Source organism: Ailuropoda melanoleuca, chromosome 17 (assembly GCF_002007445.2).
Source record: "Ailuropoda melanoleuca isolate Jingjing chromosome 17, ASM200744v2, whole genome shotgun sequence".
Classification (NCBI taxonomy): domain Eukaryota; kingdom Metazoa; phylum Chordata; class Mammalia; order Carnivora; family Ursidae; genus Ailuropoda; species Ailuropoda melanoleuca.
Genome location: NC_048234.1, coordinates 34519201 through 34543812, shown reverse-complemented (window position 1 = coordinate 34543812; position 24612 = coordinate 34519201). Strand labels below are relative to the sequence as shown.

At 43.2% G+C, this 24612-nt stretch overlaps 1 protein-coding gene across 1 annotated transcript in view; it reads left to right on the top strand.

Annotated features, from left to right (window-relative positions):
* TLE1 (TLE family member 1, transcriptional corepressor) overlaps positions 1–24612 on the top strand; it is a 106594-nt gene that overhangs the window by 37718 nt on the left and 44264 nt on the right. Inside the window, exons 7-8 of the mRNA XM_034647083.1 lie at positions 15220–15424; positions 16159–16175. Coding sequence (XP_034502974.1) covers positions 15220–15424; positions 16159–16175 — 222 coding nt within the window. The remainder of the gene's footprint in view (positions 1–15219; positions 15425–16158; positions 16176–24612) is intronic.

The following is a 24612-nucleotide window of genomic DNA, read 5'->3' as shown; positions in this document are numbered from 1 at the left end:
TTTTTTTTTTTTTTTTAAGTGGAGCAGTTTCTTCAGAGTCAAAGGAAAGCAGAGCTGCTTTGCATTGCTGGAGGAGGTTAGAGGCCGGTGGGCAGGTGGATTCTACCCTAGGCTAGAAACAGAGCTCTTCTTATTGCCTCCCTTGGCCAGTTTGTCCCTTGCAGCAGAGGCCTGCTGTGGATTTGGAACTGAGCAGGGACTTCTCCTACTTTCTTTACAAAAGCCTGTGCCAGAGGCTGTCAGGACAAATTTTGTGATGTTCAGCTGACCCATGGGGCTCTCTCAGCAAGGTGCTTGCATTCGATGCCACATTGTGGTGAAACTTGACAGATACCCAGCACATCTTGACTTGACCCTCATGCTGGGCGTGGTTCTGTTTCAACAGTGTTTCTTGGCCTGTTTGAAATAGTGAGACTCAGTGAAGGCTACTAACGTTAAAGTCCGTTTGAGTTGTGTAAGAGGACAGGCCGGAAGCAGTTCCGTGTGCTCCTTCTGCTCTCTCACTCTCGACCTAATCTTGAAGGCTAGACCGAGTTTGTCAGTGCCCCTGCCCCACTGGCTTCTGACACCAGTTGGAATGAACTTGCTGTAACGACATGAAAATGTGGTAGTACGCCATAATTAAATAAGCATACAAGGGGGTTTGCACTCACCAGGTTAAAGGGTCATATAGCCTTAAACCATGTAGATTTTCTGACTCAATTAAACTACCCATTATCTTTTCTTTAAGTGACCAATAAAGTATGTGATTATGTCTTACTTTGCAAGTGGGATTAATATCTCTTGTTTATCTCAAGATGAATATTAGTAACACAGCTTGGGAGAGCGATTTTATGCCCTCAAGAGTGAGGTGGTGGAGGACTAAAGTGTTGGGTATGAAGTTTTATCTTTCTGAACTGATTATGAAGTATACTAAACATTTATATGGCTTTGTCTTTATAGACTGAAATCGCCAAGAGATTGAATACAATTTGTGCACAAGTCATCCCATTTCTGTCTCAGGAAGTAAGTAAAACTGTTCAGCTGTTAAAGTGCAATTATGTTGCTTCTCTGTTTGCAAATTAGCTAGTTTTAAGATGTTAATTTTATCACAAGGAACAAGTGTCAAGAGCATCTGCTGCAGCTGAAGTGTGTAAACCCCCTGCCATCCCATCGAACAGCGCTCAGGGCACACTGTAAACGTGGTGACGATAGCTCAACCTCAAATTAATTTTTCCCCCCCGTGGAAGACTGCAAAATGACGATCCAACATAAAGCTTTTCTTTTAAGAGTAGTGTAAGCTTGGTAAGCTACCGATGATTCAAGTGTCCTTCTAGAGAGCTTTTCCTTTACTGCATTTTAAAAATGGTTCCATCAGGGTTGACTTGCCCATGGAAGCAGGTATTTCATTTGTCCTTGTACATCAAGTCAGGTTCACGTAATGCTGTCCATGGAGGAAGCGGATGCTAATACTCGTAAGGATAAAATGAATGTTCATGTTACCATAACTTAACAGAGTCAAGTACATATGTAAGCCATTTTATTAAGTTACAAAGTCACAGAGGTTGAACTTTTCCTATTTTAAGAGGAAAAGCTCTTAATATGAGTAATCTATGAAATAGACTCAAAACCAATATATTTTAGTTTTGCCTTCAAGTTTACTTTTGGGTACAAGCTAATAAATGATAAACTGTGTGTTCAGTGTGCACGGGATGCGTGTATCTTGAGATGGTGAAAAGCTTACTGGACCCACAGCTGGAATACTGGGTGTCTGTTCCTGTTGGCATCTGCTGCCCCAAAGTGGATAGCAGGTCTCCTCTGTGCCTTTTCCCATGTGACATCTATTCAATGATGCAGTTTAGATTTGTTGGCCTTTGGAATGGTGTTGTTAGACTTTAGTAATCCTGGTTTCTCCTACAGTGTCATGCCTTCCAGAGCAAAGATGTGGCTTTGTTTTTGTTTGTGAGTGGAGTTGGGGGACATTCAGAGTGTTCCCAGCCTGTGAACTAAGAGTTGGGGGGAACCCTTCCTTTTCCCCTCAGGAGGATGATAGATCTTAAGGCTAAAGAAGGAGAGGAATCCCCAGGGTTTCCAAAAACTACTGGTGGGTTGAGATTCGTTGACCAGAGAAGTAATAAAGATTTAATGTTTAAATTTTAAGTGTAGAAATGGGGGTTTTAAAATGGCTGTAAACTTGACCTGCTCAAACTTAACAGCAAACCCCTTTTACAAACCTGGGTGATCTTCCGAATCCCCAATACCAATGATTTTCTAAGGCTTCCGGTTACCAGTTTTGATGTCTTCCTTGATTTTTCTATCATTCTAACCCCAGAATTCCCATCTGAAGTTAAGTGGGGACTAGCGTTGTTTAGAAATAAGGGAAGCTCCTTCCTCTGTTTTCCTTTTCCTGCGCTACGTGTATTCTGTGAAACAGTCAACAGTGTTTGAGAAACTTTGCATTTAAATCCATATTCCGCTTGAATCTGCATTGCATATGCTCTTATATTTTTGTTGTTGTTGTTGTTGTTGTTGGAAGGTACAGTGAAGTTCTTTGGCTGCCTTGCTAACACTTTTTCTTCTCCTTGTTTTCAAAGCATCAACAACAGGTGGCCCAGGCTGTCGAGCGTGCCAAACAGGTGACCATGGCAGAGTTGAATGCCATCATCGGGGTACGTGGCCTACCAGGTCTACCTCCTACAGTGTGTATAACCAGCTTTCATTTCTTATTAATTTGATGGCTTAATCTGTCTATATATATATATATAATGTCATGTAGGCTTAACATGGGCCTGTTGGAAAGAGTGGGGGAGGTGGGCTCAGGTATGCGAGGGGAAGACAGATGAGCATAAGGAAGTTGATAGAAATATTTTTAGGAAAATTTAGAGATTTTAGAAAAATAGATCTACTGTTTATTGGGAAAATAGATGCAGTTTATACCCTGACACTTAAACCACCCTTGCTCCCTTAGTTAAGTAAAAAGCTCCAGGTTAGAGTTTTAAGTACTTTCCTTACTTCGGGCTTGTAACGTTGGATCACAGGGAGGTCAAGACAGGTCTCAGAATGATTCTTTTCTTTAGCCATCTTTGCTTTTGCCTTTTGCTTTCTGGGGTGTTAGACCCTAGATAACTGTTTGCTCTTTCTCTTCCTTGTGCCTCTTGCATGAATTTTTAAGTGGCACCCCAATGAAAAGAGCGCTCTCTCGCCGTTGAAGAAGTGATAATTGTCTGCCCCAGTGCTCTCTAGCCTTTCACCAGGTTTCTGCTCTCCTGCGTTGAGTTCAGTTAGCACTCCATTGTGGTGACTGGTTGTCAATCACAGGTCATTTGCTCTGCATTAATGAGCCCGGTGAACCATGCGGTGTGTCCCATCTCCCCCACCCCCATCCCCAACTTCCCCTGAGTTGTCCTTGCCACAGCAGGCCTGGGGACCCTGGGATGGTTCTCATGTTTTCTGCCCTTCCAGACTAAGCCAAAGAAGTAGCTGAAACAAGGGACCATCCTTTCTGATTTTATTCATATGTGAGTGCTTTGAGCGGATTCAAATCACTCATTTATCAATTTATGTTAATTGCTTGTGAGAAGATGCCCTGCTGGTCTTTATAGTTCCCTCAGACACTTTGTAATGATAATTAGACATGCTGCTGTACGGATTAAGAGTGCCATAGTCCAATGACGGCCACGGACAATGGAACCAGTTAATCCATCAGGGTTTAAAATTACATCCCAACTGGAGATGGAGAAAAAACATAAGAGCCAAGGAGGATTAAAGAATGAGCCTCAGCTTGAAAACTCTCCTTTCATCAGTTTCTCAATTGCCGATCTGCAGTCGGGTTGCCTGTGGTAAGCTATTGGCAGTCAATTAGGTGAAATAAAGTGGGAGGGTGACCTTCATTTCCTTTTAATAGCTTTTTCCTCCCTGAAATGGGGAGCTTCAGTGGATTTTCAGCTTAAATTTTATTCAAGCTGCTTTATTACACTTGACAGCTTAGCTCTGCATAAACAATTCTCCCCTCCCCCTCTCCCCCCCCCCAGACCCAGGCTCTGCCTTTCTCCCCCCCTCTTTAGATCACATTTTTGACTGTTACTTAGTGGGCTCTCTAATCACATTCAACAAAAAACACAATTACATCTGCATTTGTCGGCTGCCTTCTGTACCCTTTTCTTGTGTAATGAATTGCTTTATTTCAGAGATCAAATCAAATATTCACTGGTACTTTTGCATGTACCGTGTTTGATTAGCAAAGACTAATAGCAAATTGTACTTGTAGCTCGAGCACAGAAATTTTTTAACCCAAATGAATGAGGATGGAAAAGCCTGTTTTGATTAAAGAGAAACATATGCAAAGCAGTTCTCAAGTACCCAGTTACAGTTTGTGGAACATGTTTGTTTTCTGATAGTCTCTAAATTTTTACGTATCATTTCTCGATGGGGAACCTCATACCCGTAAATTCTCCAAGGCCCTGCCCTGTCCCACACGTGAGAAAGGAGGAAATTGTATTAACCAGATGTGGATAGATAGGTAAGACTCCTCTTGAATTGAATCAGAAAATGAAAATGGCAGGTCGCTAGAGAAGGGCAGATGAATCGCTAATTTTATGAATGGCTTTCATCCAGGAAACATGTTGTTGAGATTATAAAGGCAGATTAGCTCTGATAGCTAGCAACAATAACCCGAATCAGGGAATTGGGCCCCAAGCACAAGACTTAGCGCCAATTCCATGTCTACAGCCTACCAGCCTGTGTGGTTTTTCTAATTGTAAATTTTTGGCTCAGTCTATTAATTTATGTCAGAAGGCTCTTTGAAAGTTTGTAGTGATCAATAATTATCCTGCACCGTAAGTTTCGTGCTCTGGCATATGCTTGATTTTTGCCTGAAAGGAATTGTGCGCGTCCTGGAAAATTGAAGTGGCATAAAATTGGGTTGACACTTCAGTGGACCTTTGCACCCCTTCATTGAACATGCAGTGTGTCAACCTGTCTCCCCAGAGGGGAGGAGGCTCCGGGAGGCTGTCTGTTCCTACAAGCAGCAGCTGCGCACAGAGTAAATGCAGCCCCGGTTTGATAGCAGCTGTCAGTATTGTTCAGGGACCGGCTCAGGATGAAGAACAATGGGAGAGGCCACGCTCTTCGTCTGCATCGACTTTCAGGCTAAGAAAAGAAATAGTAATTTAACGGTTTAGACATCTATTACAAGTGTGAAAGATCATGAAAGAGTAGCCTTTAAAATGCAAATGAGCCGAAACATTCTCATTCCCTTTAAGGTACAATCAAGGGGCTTACTGCTTGCTTGGCAGGGCTGAAGACATTTCTCTTTAGCAGACCTGGAAAAAGTGAAATCTTCTCAAGGACACCAAAGCTGCTCAGATGGGCTCAGCTTGTGTCCTGGGACTGTGGATGGTCTTGGAGGAGGAAGAGAGAGTTCCCCCCGCCCCCGTCCATGTTGAGTGAATTAATGATGCCCATTTCTTACCAGCATGGAAAACTTGGTTCCCCTACCTGACAGAAAATACTGAATTTTAAACCTTTTTCACTCCAGACGACATTGGCCTTCGACTTACATAGTAGATTACTGGTATTTCAGGAAGATAAGCTTCTTAGATACTTGATATTTGGAGAAACTATTGAAATACTTACTTTTCATGTGATACTTTTTTGAAACAGTTGTGACCGATGGCAAATTTGATAATTGGCAGAATAACTGCAACCCTGCTTTTTGAATTTTGCTTTTTAGTAGCTGCTTTGCTATTAAACGTGTATGTTCTTGTAGCAGTAGAAAGAGTATTTAATAATGCAGAGATCTTAATAGGTGTAGGGTTTATTTGGTGTGACACACAGCTCACTTATGCTTTAGAAAACAGGTTCATGTGGGAAGGGAATTTACTGGAGACCTTGATTTTTTTTAAATTAATAAATTTATTCTTTACATCAGTACAGTCTCTATGATGTAAGCAGACTTCCTCAAAGTTCCCCCCCCCATTTGGAATTCTGTTAGTGCCTAAAACAAAATAGATTTTTTTTTTTTTAAAGATTTTTTTATTTATTTGACAGAGATAGAGACAGCCAGAGAGAGAGGGAACACAAGCAGGGGGAGTGGGAAGAGGAAGAAGCAGGCTCATAGCAGAGGAGCCTGATGTGGGGCTCGATCCCACAACACTGGGATCACGCCCTGAGCTGAAGGCACACGCTTAACCGCTGTGCCACCCAGGCGCCCCACAAAATAGATTTTTAGATGACAACTATTGTGGAATGGTTGATGTCTTCCTGAAGGCAGGGAAAATGATTGAAGAACTCTTCAAGATCGCTTTCCCCGGTATTATTTGGGGGAGTTTGGAACTAAGAACTTTTTAGTGGGTTTATATCACATGTAATTAATACAGATCGTATAGATACAGATACATATGTATTTGTAGACACAGCCTTTTTTAAAAAAATTGAGGTATAATTTATATGTTGTGAATGGCACCAATCTTAAATATATAGTATGACCCCTTTGGCATGTGCACACACCCTGTAACCCACACTACTTTCGGGGTGCAGATTCTCTCCTTTACCCCAGAAGTTCCCTTGTACTTTTTCTCAGCCAGTGTTTCTCCACCCTCAAAGAAAGATGGTTGTTTTTTGATTGAAAAGTAAAAAATGATTGGCTGAGTGTAATTTTTTAAAGAAATTGCATAATCGTATATCCACTTGCATCCAAGTACCGCCTGCCCAACTTTATGGTGCTTTGTGCTTACCTTTCTAAGAGTGTTTGCCTTATGTTACCATGGACAAAGCGTGGGTCTAGGATCAGATGGACTGTTGAGTAGGAACACTTGGTGCTGGTACTTTGTAGCTTTGTGACCTCGTATAGTTAACCTCCTTGAGTGTCCCCATCTACAGATGGATAATACCATCTACCCTGAGTGGCTTTTGTGAGGATAAGACCGTGGCTGGCACCGTTTCCCCAGCGTGGTCCTGACTTCTTGAACCGTGGTCCTGTCTGCCTTGTTTCTCTAAGTGCCTGTAGTAGATCTTTGGGTCCAGTTGGCCAAGTCTCTGTGAGGAGTAGTGGCGCCGAGCAGCGGGTCACTTCCCCTCTAGTCTTTTCTAGTGGTTACATGGATGTCTGTGTTTGAGATTAGACCCACCCAGATGCTCTGCTCCTGCCTTCAGTTGTCATGCATGAATGACTTTTACTAAGGTTGCAGCAGTGAGGAAGTGTTGGCTGTTAAACTTTTGATGAACAGACTTCAGGTTCAAAACAGAGTGGGGGGGAGTTAAGATTTGGGAGCAGATGGAGAGAAAATTGAGAAGCAGAAGAAAGATAAGACATTATTGGCTTCCTTACTTAGGAGAAAGGGGAACAAGGCCTTTGCTGGCCCTGAGGGGTTGAATAGATCATCCATCACCATTCCAGGTGATGGAATTGGAAGGAGAGAGAGAAGAGATGGCCAGGTGACCAGTGGAGACTGTCCTTCCCATCCCAGAATGCCTGATTTTGGACAGCTGTCCCAGTGCTGACTGTTGAATGTAAGAAAATTTGAGCAGTTTCTCATAGCAATGCCTATGAACTTCGGGAACTGAGAACATTTGGGGTTAGTGTCAGCCACCTTGTTTTTCCTTTCTCATTTAGTTGGACCTAGTCTGACTTAATTTTCTATGAATAGAAGAACTTCTGTCAGGGCCTTTGGGGCTCCAGTTACTGGTCAGATGTTTATATCCCTGCTTCATAGGTGAACTTAAAATTCTCTATACTTTAAAACAATTCAGTGTGAAATAAAAGAAGTCTAGGGGCTTTTGTGATGTCTGTCTGTGTTTATGTAGGGGATGGCGATGAATACAAACTCCTGATGTGTCTGTAGAAGGAGGCTTCCTGTCCTTAAGAGATTGAGTTGTAGACCCGAGGGCTCCCCATTGTTGCATGAGATGATTGGTTTAAGGATTAGCAAAATGTTGGATTATTTTTCTCCTCCGGCTGTAGCTGTCAGCTATCTATACCCGATTGTAGTATGTGAAGTTTAAGAGGATGAGGTTAGCCTCTTATGAGTATGCAGTTAATCCCTGGAAAGCCCATCAATAACCCAGCTGTAAGTTTCTTTATAAAACAAATTCACCCTCAGAGAATAATGCCTAGCCTGCTACCAAGCGCAGAAAATGACAGGACTACAGCTAGCATCGATGCTCTGGCTCTACTAACTTACATTTAGTGATCTACCCTCCACTTCAATTCCAGCAGTCCAGCCCTTCTGTTAATTTTCCAAGGAGAAGGAGCAATATTGCAAAGTCTGGTATGTAGCCTACTTCTCCTTGGGTTCAAGTTAAATTTTTTACTGAGAGTACAGGTGGGTATCTCTGACAGACGCAGGGCTTGGCTTCAATGTCTGGGTTCTTCTGAATAGTCAGCGTGCTTTTTAGTTGCTAGAAAACTTGTTGAGGCATTGTTCACTTTTTAATTTCCCTGCATATATTCATATGATTTGTGCTCAATTCCTTGGAAGGAGGCGTTATCCTATTTTCTCTCTTTTCAGAGTAGAAAGTAGAGCACCCCATTTTAAGAATTAGACCTATGCATTTTTTTTAAAATTGATGTATAATTTACATACCATACAATTCACCCTTTCAAAGCATTATGCATCAGTGGGTTTTGGTATATTCACAAACTTGTACAACCATCACCATGAATTTTAGAACATTTTTATCACTCCCAAAAGAAACCCTATAACCATTAACAGTTACCCCTCCCTTGGCCTCCACACCCCCTAGTCCCTGCAACCACCGATCTTTCTGTCTCTGGGTTTGCCTATTCTGAACATTCTGTGTAAAAGGAATCTGCTAATGTGACCTTCTGTGGCTGGGTTCTTTCCCTTCCCGTATAGTTCTCAAGGTTTAGTCATGTAGCATGTACTTCAGTCCTTCTAATTGATGACTAATGTTGCATTGTATCAGTACACCACCTTTATTAATCCAGTCCCCGGCGGATGGACATTGAGGTTGTTTCCAGACCTTTTGCTGTTTATGAATAACACTGCAGTGACCGTTGTGTGCGTGTTGTGTGGACCTGTTTTCTCTCGGAACCTACGCGTGCCATCGCTGGGTCACGTGATAACTCTGTTTAACTTTTTGAGCAGCTCCCAGACTGTTTTCCAAAGTAAGGGATGAGAATTCCACTTTCTCAGCATCTTCTCCAACACTTGTTATTGTCCATCTTTTTGAGTCTAGCCGTTCCAGCGGGTGTGACGTGGTATCTTGTTCGTGGTTTAGATTTGCAGATTTCCCTGCTGGCTAATGATATTGAGAATCTTTTCATCAAAACTTCCCATGGCTTTAGAAGTGGATCTACCTAAATAAACATGGCTTTTTAAAACTTCATCTAATTCAGGCCCTTCAGTCCCGTTCTGATCATTGTCACAGCTGTCACCGTCATCCGGGGCAGCTAGGACGAGCAAGCCCATCAGTGATGACACAGGATGAGTTGGTCTTTGCGAATTCGCTGCAATGCAGAAAGAATGAAGATGAGTTCAGTTCCTTTGCAGAGTTTTAGGCCTTCATCCTGGTGCCTGCTTCCATACAGGCCATCAGTTTTGTCTCTGTGTTGTCATTTTCTGTACACTCCTGCATGGAGATGGGGTCTTTCAGTGGATTGTTGTTGTTTTTTTAAACTATGTTAAAGTGGCTTGAGAATTCTTGGCCCCGGTAAGCAGTTTCTGCCTGTTTATCACCCTTGCCCCTCTTCATAAGAGAGGCCATTCACATAATGGGAGGTTTTCAGATTACTGCTATAGTAGGGTCCTTGATGTTTCTGCTTCCACACGGCTCTTGACCATTTTTCCCGCTTGTTTACTGTAGCATGCCAATTTTCTCCTTCTGCAGTCTCCCAAGATAAGAGCGGAGTCTTTTAAAGAACAGGGAGATAGCAGAAATCAAGGAAGAGTGATTTGGAAAGAACTGTCAACAAATGCTACTTTTCATGTTTTTTTTTCCCCTTTTAAAAGTGTTTAAATACCAAAAGCTATAAATGCCACTCACTGGCACACTGTTCGCATGAGAGATGCTATTTTGGGTTCATGGTTTCAATTCTGGGTGGGTTCCCTTTGTGATCTGTGTGACATGGTTTTCCCTTAGGTTATAAAGCAGGGTAGATTTCCAAAACTTCGAGATGATTCTGTGGTCGGTGATAAAGAGCTTAGCATCTCGAGAGATTGAGGTAGGCGTCGGCCTTCGTGCTCCTTCTGGGTGTCCTTTCCAGTTGTATAGGCAGCCCTATACAACACGTGCTCCAGCTGCTTTAGAAACAAGACTGTGGAAACCACGACACCATTACATTAAAGCTGTGAATGTAAACAGCAGAGTCAGTTTCATGATAGTAACATCATTGACCCAGGCTGCACGAGGTAAAACGCAAATTAAAATTCTGAATGTGTGGCTGTTGTTTGACATGGATGAGGTGACTTTATTCGTTGTGGGTTTTCATTATCATTAACTCAGGGTTTGGTGTTTGTTTTCCTTGTCTCACTCCCAGCCTGTCCACATTGTTTGGGTAAGAGCAAGTGCATGTCTCTCCTTCTGTCAACAGCGAAACCTTTCTGCAGCCACCTTTGAGGCACAAAACACCGATACGCGGGCGTTTCCTGTGTCGCTTTTTAAAAGTCCTTTGACAGAATGTGAACTTTTTGTTGTTGTTTGTTTTATTTTAAAATTGTCAGTGGAGTCCGCTCTGGGAAGCAGATGCTTGTTTTTTGAGTTGTGACAAGGTACTTGATGGCGATGAAGGGACAGTGAACAATTGAGTGTTGAAAAGCGTTTTTATTTTTTAAGCAACAATTTGTCAGGTCGCTTGCTGTATAAGAACATGAATTCTGACGTAATGGGACAGAATCCCAGCTTAGATCTAGGCTAAAAATGTTCAGCCTCAGCACTGTTGCCATTTGGGGCTTGTTAATTCTCTGTGATGGGGGCTGTCTTGTGCATTGTAGGGCATTTAACAGCACTCTCCCACACCCTCTTCCCCCCAGGTGTGACAACCGTAGATGTCTCTAGACATTGCCAGATGTCCCCAGGGTGGAGGAAGGGGGGTGTCAAAATCCCTGTTTGAGAACCACTGGTCCTCTGAGAGGCCACCTGCATTGCCAAATAATGCACCGTTGCTCACCATCGCTCATCAAAAATGACTTTTCTGATAGCTTTACAAACTGTTCTGCTTTTGTGCCCTGTGCAATATAAATCTGCAAGCATTCACTTAAAAAAAGTTTACTAATTAATTAGTGTCAGGTAACGAGGAAGTAGAAGGTTCGGATTTTCCCGCCCTCGCTGTGCTATTGAGAAATATCTCCGTTGCCCCATTGATCTGTGCAGGTTGTCTGTGGCGGACCAATGCATGTAGATGCTGCAATTGGTAGAGCCCTTGGGGGTTTTTTTGAGGGTTTGCTGGCTGTATAGGGATGTCAGTTTCTCTTTTGTTCTAAAATACATTTTTAAAGTAGCGTTCATGGTTTTTTTCCCTTTTGGGGGAAGGTGCCAGGCATTGGATTGTCTCAGGTAGGCCTTGTTGGGAGAAAATATCCTTCCAAGCACACATGGGACAGATAGGCTGCCTGTTTGGAGTTGTTTCCTCTCCCGGATGCAGGTCCTTTATTTGTTCCCGTGTGTGTGTGTGTGTGTGTGTGTGTGTGTGTGTGTGTGTGTTATCTCAGATACGACACTTTTTATTTGTTAAGCATCTTCTTCTGAGAGTGTAGCCATGGCCGTCGCTGTTTGGGCTTGATTCTTCTTCACATGCTTCCTTGGAAGAGAGCTGAAAACTAAAGAGGTGCTTCTTTTTTGGATGTAGGGACTCGGGATATTGGGAAGTGGGGACTAGAGAGCTGGGACTCAGGAGGCACAAACCTAAGAACAAATTTCCGTCTTAATTTCCATCATTGCCGTTAAGGCTGCATGGTAAAGATGGGTTTATCTCTGGGGAGGGTGAGTTGTCTCAGCACGTGTGGCATTCTGCGCCCTCAAGGCCTCCCAACGAGGTCTTCGTTGGAGAAGGAGATTGCCCTCTCCCTTTCCAGTGCTTGGGAACGCTCTAACTCCTTGTGAACGTGACTGGGCTACTGGGGTCACAGGAGGAAAGCTATTGTAGGGAATAAAAGGTCTGCAGTCCTCGTTCTGGCTATGAGCCCCGTGGCAAGCCATCCTCTCCTCTGTGAAATGGGATCCACGATGCTCACCCTGCCTGCCTTGGGTGTGTTCCAAGCGGAGGCCGGGAAGTGGGCCGGGGATATCCCGGAGCCCTGCATGTCAGGGTAAGAAGTAGAGCACAAGGCTGCAGTCTCCGTGTTCCTGGATCTCCAGCATCTTTAGAAGTCGCGAGCCATCCTCTCACTGCTTAGTAATCTTTCCAGTTTGGTAGGATTTGCTTTAAATAAAAAAAGAAAGAAAGTTTGGGGTGCCTGGGTAGCTCAGTTGGTTAAGCGTCCCACTCTTGATTTTGGCTCACAGGATTGTGAGATCGAACCCCGAGTGGGGCTCCCCACTGGGCATGGAGCCTGCTTAAGATTATTTCTCCCTCTCCCTCTGCCCCCCTACCCCATGCTCTCTCTCAAAAAAATAAAATAAAACAGTAGAAATAAAAAGAAGCAGCAGTAGCAGCTTTCAAAATGGCCAAGCAGGGGATGGAGAATCTCGGTTTCCTCCAATAACGACAGTGAGCTTTCTTCAAAGATCCTGGAAACCCACAGCTGGGTAGAGGTGGGAGTTGCCCGGGGCCCGTGAAGGCTGTTGCACATCCCTGCTGATGGTTCTTAGCCTAAATGTGGAGTTTAATCACGTGGGTCTACTTCACAGCTGGGGCGAAGCCCCTTTATGTCTTCAATAATGTATCATAGAACGCTTTCTAGTTCATCTTTCTAAAAACCAACTTGGGTCTGGCAGAAAAGCTCTACTTTCTTTTCGTGTATCCAGACATTTGCCTGAGTATGCCTTTGCTGTGACATAAAATCACAGCTCTGGAAACGTCTTTCGGTGACTCCCTTCTGGATTTTTGGGAGAGCGGGGTGTGCAGGGAGGGAAGAAGGGGTGGTGTCCCCCACCCAGTAGTTAAATCCCTTCCCCTCTGCTTGGCTTCTCTCGTCTTCTAATCCGTGCCGTGCTTAATTACCCCGTTGCACTTGCTTGTGTATGCATCATTGCATTTCCCCCCCCCAGAAGCCGGACATAGCTCTTATTCTCTAAGTAATGATAGCAATTGCTGGTAGGGCAGACCTGTTCCTCATCCTTCTCTGAGCACATTTCTTATGGCAGGTGTCTAGTTCCTAATTAAGTGCTAATGAGCATGCCTAGTGGACCACGATGCTGCTGCCAGTTCCTCCAGTTTTATGTCTTGCTATTGCCAAGTTCTTAAAAGGTGACAGAGCAAGAATTAGTGTCTCTGGGATGACAGGAAGGTGATTTTATGCGTAAAGAAATTGTTATTATGATCTCAAATGGTGAGTGAGGAGTTTATAAATACTTTCCAAGAATACTATTGATGCTGGCCGCTCCGACCTCTCTCTCCCCCTTTCCACTTCTCCTCTGATGAGCACTGTGCTCCTCTTTGGAAAGAAGGTGAATTTCAAGAGAAGGTTGGCTCCTGAAGATTTTTTAGAAGATGCTAGGAGTGGTTGAAAATTTTCCGTAAACTGACTGTAGACACCGATTTCTGGCTTTAAGATGCTGTTTTCTCTCACTCTAGAGGGCGGGAAGCATGTTTAGGATTCAATTAAAGATCAGTGGTCTGGGTAGAAATTACCGAAGATCTGGCGTGAAGATTTAATATATTCAGTACACGCGAGGGGGTAATAAATAAACGAGTAATTGAGTCCCAGGGAAGTGAGCACAAATCAGAATCTTAAGAATTTTCCAACATTACACCTTAGAAACTGAGCTTTAATCGTTTTTACTGTCTCATCAAAAACTAGTTTTATGTTGGACAGCTGAAATGTGGCCTGATTTATGGCTCAGGGGCCATTTCTTTGGATACTTTTTCACTTACTATAACGCGCTCTTCAATATAATATATGAGAGCAACGGTACTTTTTAGTGTGAGCACATTTCTAATTTCTGGAATGGGTTAAGGGATAGAGGCAAAGGCATTTGGGAGTGGGGACCTGGGTGACTGTGGGGCAGTCCCACACTGCGGGGTTCCTCGTCATGGCTTCTCTGGGTCTCAGTGTTCTCCTCTGTGACATTGACGGGGGGTGAGTTTGGGGTGTGGGGCTCCGGAGAAAGGGAGCGATAAGCAGTTTCATGCTACGGCCTTCCACCTGTGGTTTCTTCAAGCTGTCACAGCATGGCCCCCAGGGCCTCCCTCTGTGTGTGGTGGGACGGTGACCCAAGTGTTGTCATGAGGATCGTTCCTACATGACCCCACCCCCCTCCCGCCTGGTGGGAGAACCTCGGCAGTTTCCTTACCTCCCTGCGCCTTGGTTCCTTCTGTGACACGGGAATATCAGTGCTGCTTCCTAGCTCTGTGAGGGCTCAGTGAAATAAGGACACAGGGCTACTTGGGAGGGGCGTGCCTAGGAGAGGCTAGATCTTTCTTCAGCCTTCCATTACTTTAAGGTAGCATTTAGGTCACTCCTCATCATACCATTGTGGTAAGTTAGCACAAGAATATTGGGGAAACAGAGTCACCTCATAACTGGTGACTAGTGGAGAGTAGAGTTTCTGGTTTGTAGGGTGCACATCTGCACCTCCCCCACCGTAACCTTCCTGAAATCAGGAAGAGTCTCGCCTTCGGTGATTTCATCCCTGGAGGCGCTTCGAGATGGATCTGACACGGGAGCGCTAGCCTGGCCTACTGCTCATGACAGCCGCACTCTGCGGGCAGGACTCAGACCAGAAGGAGGCAGTGTAGATAGATGTTGGATGATATTTTGGGAAGATGGGGAAAGATAACTGTATAGATGGAAACTTTTGATGAACTGGAAATGCTAATCACGTTTCCCCCCCCCTTTCCTCCCTTTGTCTCTTTGGTCCCTGCATGTGTTTGGTGAACCTCCCGCTGTGTTTCCTCCATTCTCCCCTGGATGTTGCTGCCACCTTCACCTCATCCTCTGCTCCTTCCTCTCTCACCTCCTCCCCTTCTTCCTCTCCTTCCTCCTCCACCCCTTCCTCTCACCTCTTCTTTCTCCTTCCCTTCCTCGCTTCCCTCTTCCTGTCCCTCTTCCCGACCCCTCATCTCTTCCCCCCCTCCACACCTGGACCTCCTCTCCCCCTCCTCCTCACCACCACCAACAGCAGCAGCAGTTGCAAGCTCAGCATCTTTCTCACGGCCACGGACCCCCAGTGCCCCTAACGCCTCACCCTTCGGGACTTCAGCCTCCTGGAATGCCACCCCTCGGGGGCAGTGCAGGCCTCCTGGCGCTGTCTAGTGCTCTGAGTGGGCAGTCTCACTTGGCAATAAAAGATGACAAGAAGCACCACGAGGCAGAACACCACAGAGGTGAGAGGCCGGGCAAGCCAGATTAGGACTTGGTCCTGATACTCAGACAGTGCTGCAAAGTTGTGTGCACCGCTCCAGAGAGCCCCACCCCATACAGAGAGCAAACAATGAGCTAAGAGGAACTGTCGCAAAGCTTGGCCACTGAAACACAGTTCTCCCTGGAGGTTTTCAGGGTTTAACGTGGGCATCTGTAGATTTCTCGATCTCTTTAGATGGCAGGCATCTTGACATCTTGGCAACTGCCTAGTTAATGCCAGTGGCCTGTACCATATTATGGAAAACTGTTAACTGCTTAATTGGGTAATTTTCAAAGAAAGTAATGTTGTTAAATGGGGCGAAATAAGAAGTTAAATTTGAAAGTGAATGTGTTCAAATGAAAGGTTTGATAATTGCATCTGTTACTACTTAGTTTCATAGGCTTTAATTCTAGTATGCATTAAATATTGGGCAAAATTGCACTTGACTAATTTTTTGAAGAAAAGTAATTTATTCTGTCAAGAAATAAAAAAAATAGGCTTTGTGTATGGTTAAACTGTAAATCTTATGTTTACAAAATACTGTAATTTTCAGGAAATCACTGTATTAGGAATGTGCAATGACTTATATAAATAAAAGCCATTTTTAAAACTGTTTGGGGCTTGTGTTCTAATTATTCCCCCCTTTTTTTTATTTCTGTTCTTGCCTCTGTGTCTGAACGGGCATGTCTGTGCGTTTCTTGGTAACCTCGGGAGCAGACAGAGAACCGGGCACAGTAAGTATTCAAACGCGTGCTGTACATTGCCCTTCCTGCAACGTACCCCCAGCTGCCTTTGTTAAAACACAGCCACACAGACGCATATGCTCCCTGTCTCTCTCAGTGACCTGGTTTCTTTCTTTCTTTCTTTCTTTCTTTCTTTCTTTCTTTCTTTCTGACTGTCCACCCCCCTCCCCCTGCCTTTGTCTTTTTTTTCTTTTTAATAAAACTGTGAGATGAGAGGGACATGATTTGGAGGCAGAGTTGTCTGCTTTGATTACTTACTTGGAAATACACTTTGATCTGTCTCTGCCCCAGACCCACTTTAAAAAATATGTTTATCATTGCATTCCGACTCCAGGTTGCCTGTAGTTTTAAAAGAGTATTCGTTTTTATCTTAAATCAGTTTTACAGGCAAGAGGTCACAATCCATATGTGAAGTTGGTTAGTAATGTGTTATTTCTACCTAAACCATTCATTATCCTCTACAAATGCATCTTAGTTGCTAGGTTTCCATATCTAGTTTTCTTTTTGTCATTGTCCTTGGAGGGTGAACTTGAACTTAAATTTTTTTTTGACCAAAGAACAGAGTGTCTGAGTAAGCTCTTAAAAACAAGGAAACTCAGTGGACAGAGGCTCTGGGCTTATAAGGGTTCATTTTTTTCACTGGCCTAAATCTTACCCATTTTACATACTACACGTTCAGTCTGTACGTGTATCTGCCAGTGAGCTGTGGGGAGAGCGAATCTAAAATGCATCTCTCAAATGTTGTGGAGTAAATGGAGTGAGAAATTGGCCCCTTTTCAGCGAGGATAACCTACAGTTTTTGCCTCCTTTCCTCCTCCTTTTCTTTCCTTTTGAACATGGCAGTATTTTGACCAGGTTAAATCTAAATATGGTAGCAGAATTGAGATACTGAACTTTTAAATCATTCTGATCCTTTTTTTAGGAGTTTGGGGTGGGGGAGGTGGGTAAAGCATTTGTGTGCAGAACGTTTTTTCCCTCTTCTGTGTAGAATAGGGGCTACTTTTAAAATTCTCTTTGAGGCCCGATCTTGGTGTTACTTTGTTTTGTTTTTTCGTGTTTTTTGTTTTGTTTTGTTTTGAGAGGGAGAGAGATGGGGGGGTGGGGCCAGAGGGGCAGGGGGAGAGAGAGAATCTCAAGCAGGCTCCACGCCCAGTGCCGAGCCCTATGCGAAGTTCGATCTCATGACCTTGAGATCATGACCTGAGCCGAAATCAAAAGTTGGTTGTGTACTTTACATATCAGGATGCGTTGAGGGCAATAGATAAGGTGAAAGGATGGGGTGGCTAGTTTTAAAATTCTCTGGAAAATGTTGGGAGGGAAAGAGGGGAGGAAAAATTCCAGCTAGGGAATAAAATATCGTACTCCCAAAGTGCAAACCTAAGTAAACTGACTTTGATGGAGGTGACCTTTATGTTTGTTGCTGTCTCAGTGTCACTGTAGATTGTCCTCTTCTGTGCCATGTTCACTCAATAGAATGTCAAATTAAAAACCCTAATCCTGGACCGAAGAACAGAGATGGCAGAAGATGTTGAGAAAGCTTCTCTGTCCTGTCGTCTGCTGCAGGTTTTCATTCATTGAACTGATTCTGGGTTTGGAACTGTATTTCTAAATTAGCTTTCTGTTCTCAGTACTGTCTCATCGTCAGTCACCGTGTGTTTGCCGAGTGCTTGCGAGATGTAAGGTAACGCAGGAAATGTATCTATAGTTAGGGGTATGTAGGCACACGTATTACGAGCACTTTCTCAAAGCACCGAGGAAAGGTGACAGAAATCTTGGAGGATCTCAGATTGTAGAGAGTTTCAGCAAGAGTTCTAGACAGTTGTGGAAGGGGGATCATAGTATATATTTCTCCGAGATGCTGTGGCAGGAGTGATAGCTGAGGTGTGCGGGCTGAACCCATTTTTCCATAGCTCTGCGTGTGTGTCTGCGTATATCAAAATAATAATAATTTTAGTGGGCATTTTCAGAATAAGTATATATGCTGTGTTTTCTGCCTAATTATTGTAGACCTCTCTTGGTGATGATGATGTAAAATGGGAAAGCTACACTAATTTGTAACCTAAACGTTTAATTCCATTTGTAGAGAGGAATGAAACTGTTCGCTGTCCACATAAGTGGGGTTTTGCTGCAGTTATGGAAAACGAAGTGGCTCTTTAAACTTGTGAACTGAATATGAGAAGCAGGGGGTAATGAGGTGATGTGTACTGCTCGGGACCAAAATACTGTAGTGCTTCTCTAGTTAATAAAGTGATTTGAATCATGAAGTCAAATTTTACTTGGCAGAAGAAGTCAGTTGATTACTCTGTACTGCGGCTGTTTTAACCATTGAGGGGTTAAGGCAGTTGCAACAGGGCCGTGGTTTTCAAACCTTATGGTCTCAGGATCTTTACATCTTAAAGTAAAATTAATGATGGCCCCAGAGAATTTTTCTCTGTGTGGATTATATATTTTGAAATTGTTCCGGATTACGAAATAAAAAACAAAAAAAAAAAAACAAAATCACTTGAACTGGTAAAGAGCTACTTCATTTGTGTTAGCATAAATAACCTTATTAATGAAAATTAACTATTTTCCAAAACAAAAAAATACAGTGGGAAGAGTGGCTTTGTTCTGCTCGTTTGCACGTTATCTTCAGTGCCTGAGGAGAGGATAGATGTATTCTCGTCAGTTTTTGCGTCCTGCCTGTCGCAGTACATTGTTTTGGTTGAGGTGTAGAAGGAAAATCTGCCCCCATAGAGATTTGTAACGGTCTCCGGGAACCTCAAGGGTCCTTGGGCCAAATGGAGAACCTCTGTCATAAATAAGACTAAAGAGTTCTGAAACATTCCATGCTACTATATAGTCTTATTTTTTCCTGCTGTTCTTCCTGTATTGAACAAACATGATAATTATATGTATCGAGTGCAGCAGTCAGGGACATTTGTAGACCCAGAGGGAATGTGAGTGTGTATAGATTTTCATCTGCGAGTCTAAACCTGGTTTGTAGATAGTTTGTGTTTGTTTATTTTAAGATTATTTGGTAGGAAAACAAATGAGCCTTACTGTAGCCTGTTTTAATGTAACCCCCCCCCAATGAAGGTACTAAGGACAGTGAAAATATGGACACTATTTTTTAACTCTCTTCTTTTTGAAAGGGATGAATGACGAAGGGAATAACTTTTAAGAGGGTTTATTTTGCTATTTGGCTGTTGATTTTAAATTAAGATCTGACTGTGGTTTTTACTAATTTGCAAAACTTGTTTGCTTTTTTTTTTTTTTTTAAACATAAGGCTACTTGTCAGAGTTCTACAGTTGAGCAAAGAAATAGGGCATGACCTAACAAGAAGGACTTTATTTCTTATGTAGTAATAAAAACTACAGATATTTCAGTTAATGTAAAGATGAACTGTGTTCAATTTTGGCTGAAGGCAATCTTCCAATATATCTGCTTGAAAGACCTGGAATCAGAGAATTGACAAAGCATTGCATGGGGGCAAAAAACATGATTAAGACCCTGTGTTTTGATACTATTTGTTTAATGAATATTTAACGAGCCTGTACTGTGTGCCGAGCACTGTGTGAAGCACTGTGTGTAGAGTTGACCCTTGAACAACCTGGGTTTGAACTGTGCAGGTTCACTTATGTGTGGATTTTTGTTGATAGACACAGGACAGCACCATAAGTGTGTTTTCTCTTACGATTTTCTTAACATTCTCTTCTCTAGCTTACCTTTAAAAGCACAGTATAGAGTACATATACAAAATGTGTGTTAATCAACGGTGTTATCGGTAAGGCTTCCGGTCCACAGTAGACTACTAGCTCTTAAGTTTTGGGGGAGTCAAAAGCTAGGTATGGATATTTGACTGAGATGGGGGGGGCGTGCCCCTGCTCCCTAAGTTGTTCAAAGGTCAGTTGTACTTGCTGCCATTTTGCAGTGATATCTTTTGATGTCACAGCCACATATTTGTTAAATGAAAAACATTGGAACGTTATCACTATTTGGAACATTTGGAAGAGGGATGAGATGATGAGGATAGGTGTCTGGGAGAGACTCCCGAACACAGGCTCTGTAGACTTAGGCGGAGTCCATGCATGGGCTTCAGGAGGTCCTTGAACCCCTCTAAAACTGTGTGCTTAGTGTTCTGGGTCGGTGCTCTTTTCTGGAGTTGTGGAGAGAGATGATAAGTTTCATCAGATTCTCAAAAGGGGTCCCTGGCCCCGACAAGTGTAAGCATTGTTAATGTATTTGGAGGTCACGATGGTGCAACACCATCATCTTACCAGTAAGACACCAAGCTCAAGGAGGCTAGATAGAGATTTAGATTATGTCTTTCTGAGGGACTGGGTTGTCACTCCCAAACTGACTTTGTAGAATTACCGAGTTCAGCTTTAGAACTTAGTTAAAAAATAGTGATGACAGCCATCACTTTACTTAATATGAGGTAGTGTCTTTGTGTTTCTTCTGTAGCTGTTCTTTCTAACTAGTTAATTGGTAGGACCAAATCCTACTAGGTCCTACTAAGGACCACCCTTAGTCTTTTTTCCTCAAATCACGTGAACTCAGCGCTATAGAGTGCAAGGAGAATGTAAGACATGAGTCTCTTTTGGAGAATACTTTACTGTTGGCCTTTTTCTGAAATTTTACGTTTTTGAATATCACATTAGCTCCCAGTAGCCCTTGGGCATGGGGTGATAAAAAGAACACCGGTTTTGGACAGAGGCAGACGTCAGTGGTATTCTGGCATGGACCAAGTGTTTCATCCTTTTGAACTTTCCCCTAGCTTCATCTATAAATTGATGATGGGGGCTGCCTCACGGGGGTGAGGGGTTTTAGGGACCACAAGCAGGAAGTCATCAGACATAGCACAGCAAGCCTTCAGGAATGTCCTCCCCATCCTCTTTACCTGCGGGGTAGCAAGACAGCCATAAATGCATTATTAGTCACACCCAGTGTAGTTACTGGTGGTTTCTTTTCCTGTTTTCAAATGTGTGAGGCAGTTGTGGAGATGCGGACAGTGACTGATGTTTCTCAGTGTGGAGAGCAGGAGACTGACCCCAGCCCGTGTTGAACTCCACTGGGCTCCTGATAACTTCGTCAAAGGAGGAAATGTTTCTGCCTGTTTATGAATTTATCTCCTGACTTATTTCAAGGAATTGCCTGGAAGTGAAGGATAAAACTGAGATGAGTCACCTAAAATTTCAATATTTAGGCACAGTGGAAAATACTAAGTTTTCTTCAGCAGTTGTCTCGGCAGATTTCCGTTTTGGCAAAATTTAAAACTACGTGCTTAAAAAACAGATCCTCTGGGAAAGCTGCTCACTGCATCACTGCTGTGAGAAGGGTAAACCCCGGAAGAAAGGAAAGTGACAGTGGTTTCTAGATGGTCAGGAGTGGTCTGTCCTGTACCAAGTGGAAGTGTGTTTTTACTGTGGATGCTGTAACTCGCTGGGTGGATATTGGGGCCCAAGTGTAACTGGAGAAATGTTTGGGTTTTATCTCACTGTGCTCACAGTGAAGACGGGGCATTGGGCATCTTGACTCTAAAAAACCAGAAAGCAGATAGAAAATATTATGTTACTTTGTGAGTGATGCCGGGGTTATCTATCTCGTGTTCTAGTCCCTCTCCCAGCTCACGTATTTGCTGGGTCTGTATGCCTTCTACATGGCTACCTTCCTTTCTGGGAGTTCTCCTGACTGAACCACTCATCTGCATCTGACAGTGCTGAGTTCCTAGATCAAGGTGCAAGAACACAAGGGTTCCTTCCCCTATTTTGCATTCAAACTATTTGAAAAGTCGATGTGTACCCTTCAGACCCACTTCACAAGCAGGGCTCCTGAGATGTGATGCGGTTGCCAAGTGGACACATTTCCACACATCTTCACTTTCTTAACCCTTCTCCCTGTTGACAAGTGGGGATCCCGTTAGTTTTAGGGGTTAAAAATGCATTTGTTGAGAAGTCAGGCAGAATCTGTGAATGACCTATTGGACTGCCGCGAAAAGTACAGCGCAGGGTGACGGCTTAATTGGTACCAGGTGTAGATGGAGAAGGCACACAGATGTGATGGGGGTGCGTCACTACCTAATTGTTTTAATGTTCGCCAGGAAGTTAATTGTCAGTGTAGAGTGTGCTAGCAAATTAGGTTCCCACTGCCTTAGTGTAACTGAGGATAAATGAGGTGTCATGAGTTTCCAGTCTGTACCTCTGACACAAACACTTTTCCTGCGGGGAGGAAAAAGTTCCCAAGGGGAATCAGCATGGCAGCTCAAGACATCCATTTGAATAATGTGCATTATTTTCACATTAGGGAAACCTGTCTAGCTTTTGCTGTCTCCATGAGCAGCTTTTCCTTTCAGATTTGCTGCTGGTGGCTTCAAGGTTTAGACATGGTTGGCAGAAGAGTTGCTTTGAGGTCTCAGAATCGATGAAGGAAACATGAAGGCTCTGTAATGAATGTTCTGGTAACACTGACAGGGTAACATTCCATTAAACCTGCTTTCTTTCATATTTCCTGGAGTTTACCTTCCAGAATATCTCCGTTTACATGAACAGCCATTACTGTTAAATTGCTAAAGAAAAGTGGAAGTCTTGGAACCAAAGGTGTAAAGACGGGCTTTTATCCGTATTGAAGCATCTGGGTCTCCCTGCCTCAATCTTGGGTGGGTATTCAGAGCATGAAATAGAAACATCATTGTCCAAAACAGTGAGAATAAAGGTAACACAGAGTCCAGATGGTGATGTTTTCTTTTGATTCAACTGAATGTTCTCTCAAGTGCAACAGACTGATGCTTTACCATTGGAAGTTCTTATATGAAGGTATGGTTTAGGGATTGCATTTGGATGTATATTTTTGCTTTGAGAGAATTGTGCACTTCTGCCCACTAGGTTCAAACACTCTGCCAACTCTCATGGTTCACCCAGTTAGGATGACGTGATCTGGATTTGGCAACTCGAGGTAGCATACGCCAGTTGTAACATGAGAAGTTCTGCGACTTTTCCTTTTCTTCTCTGAGTAGCTCTTTTGGTCTTTAACTTCTTATCACGTCACTGTGAGCGGGAGAAATGACCCTCAGGAAACATGTAGTAGTGACAGCCAGCAGTTGGCCAGTGGTCAGTGAAGGTGCACACTGAGATTTTCTGTGCTCCAGATTTTTTAAGAGGGAGAGTTCCCTTGGGGTGCATGTTTTCTCTGTCTTTGCCCCTCATCTCCTCATTTCATGTGTAGTTTCCACCTATAAATGGAGAGAAAGGCATGCCCGTGGGGCTAACGGGTCTTGTGGACCCCCTTTCTGACTCCGGTACTCAATGCTGCAGGGGGGATCTTTTTTCTCCAGAGGCCTGTCAGATATTCCTCTCCCTTTATTGTTTTACTTGGCTCCATTCCCATAAGTGTGTGCAACATGTAAGGTACAGAAACTCATCATGGTTTTAGGATTTTAGTTTGTTTTGAAGTGATAGTGTGTTTTCCGGCCTTGATTTGCTCAGATTTGTAATCTCCCCTGTGGGCTGTATAAATGTCCAATTTTGAGCTCTCGTGGAAGACGCAAAGTAAATAAGATGATTTTGTTTAGTTAAAACAATTTTAAAACAAAGGGAAACTTTATATATACAGTCCTGAAAATCCCAGACCTCGGGACATTTGTAATAGAAATCTGCCCAGTAATTATTGTTTTTGAAAAATTCTGGCAGACACTTAAATTTTACCAGCTGCAAGGTGAATAAAACATTGAGTTTCTTGGCTAGAATGAGAGTGTATCAGTCAGTGTGGTAACACTAGTTCTCATGCTGATCAAAAAAAAAAAAACCAAAAAAACCACTGATTCACAATTAAATATTTATTTGGCAGATTAAATGTTTGAAAATGAACTTTACTTGATGAATGCTGTTTGGTAGATTAAAGTCTTTCAAAATATGGACACTGGTAGAAGTCTGGTGGCAGCTCGGTCTTCAGAGCTGCTGGCGGCCTCGAGTGACGTCGCATGAAGTGGCACTGTGTGTCTCTGGACTGCTTTATTGCTCTCTGCTGAGGCCTGTGCACATCTTGGGTTATAAATGGCAGGATTCATGAGTGGAAAGGCTGGAATTTGGGGCTGTTTTCAGGTCATTTTAATGTAGAATGTACTTTTTTGTAGTATGTTTGCGGTTTTTGTATGGTGGCATGAAACCATGTGTGTGGGAGAGAGACAGACTGTGGTTTGCGGAGGGCGGTCAGAGAACATGTAGGGTACATTAGGCATTATTATGTCACATTAGAATGTTAAATGGTTAAATGTTAATGGCTAAAGAGCCAGTGTGACTCTTCAGGGATAAGCATGTGGGGGCAAGGATTTTATGTACATAATTTAAGAATCANAAGGCATTATTATGTCACATTAGAATGTTAAATGGTTAAATGTTAATGGCTAAAGAGCCAGTGTGACTCTTCATAAGCATGTGGGGGCAAGGATTT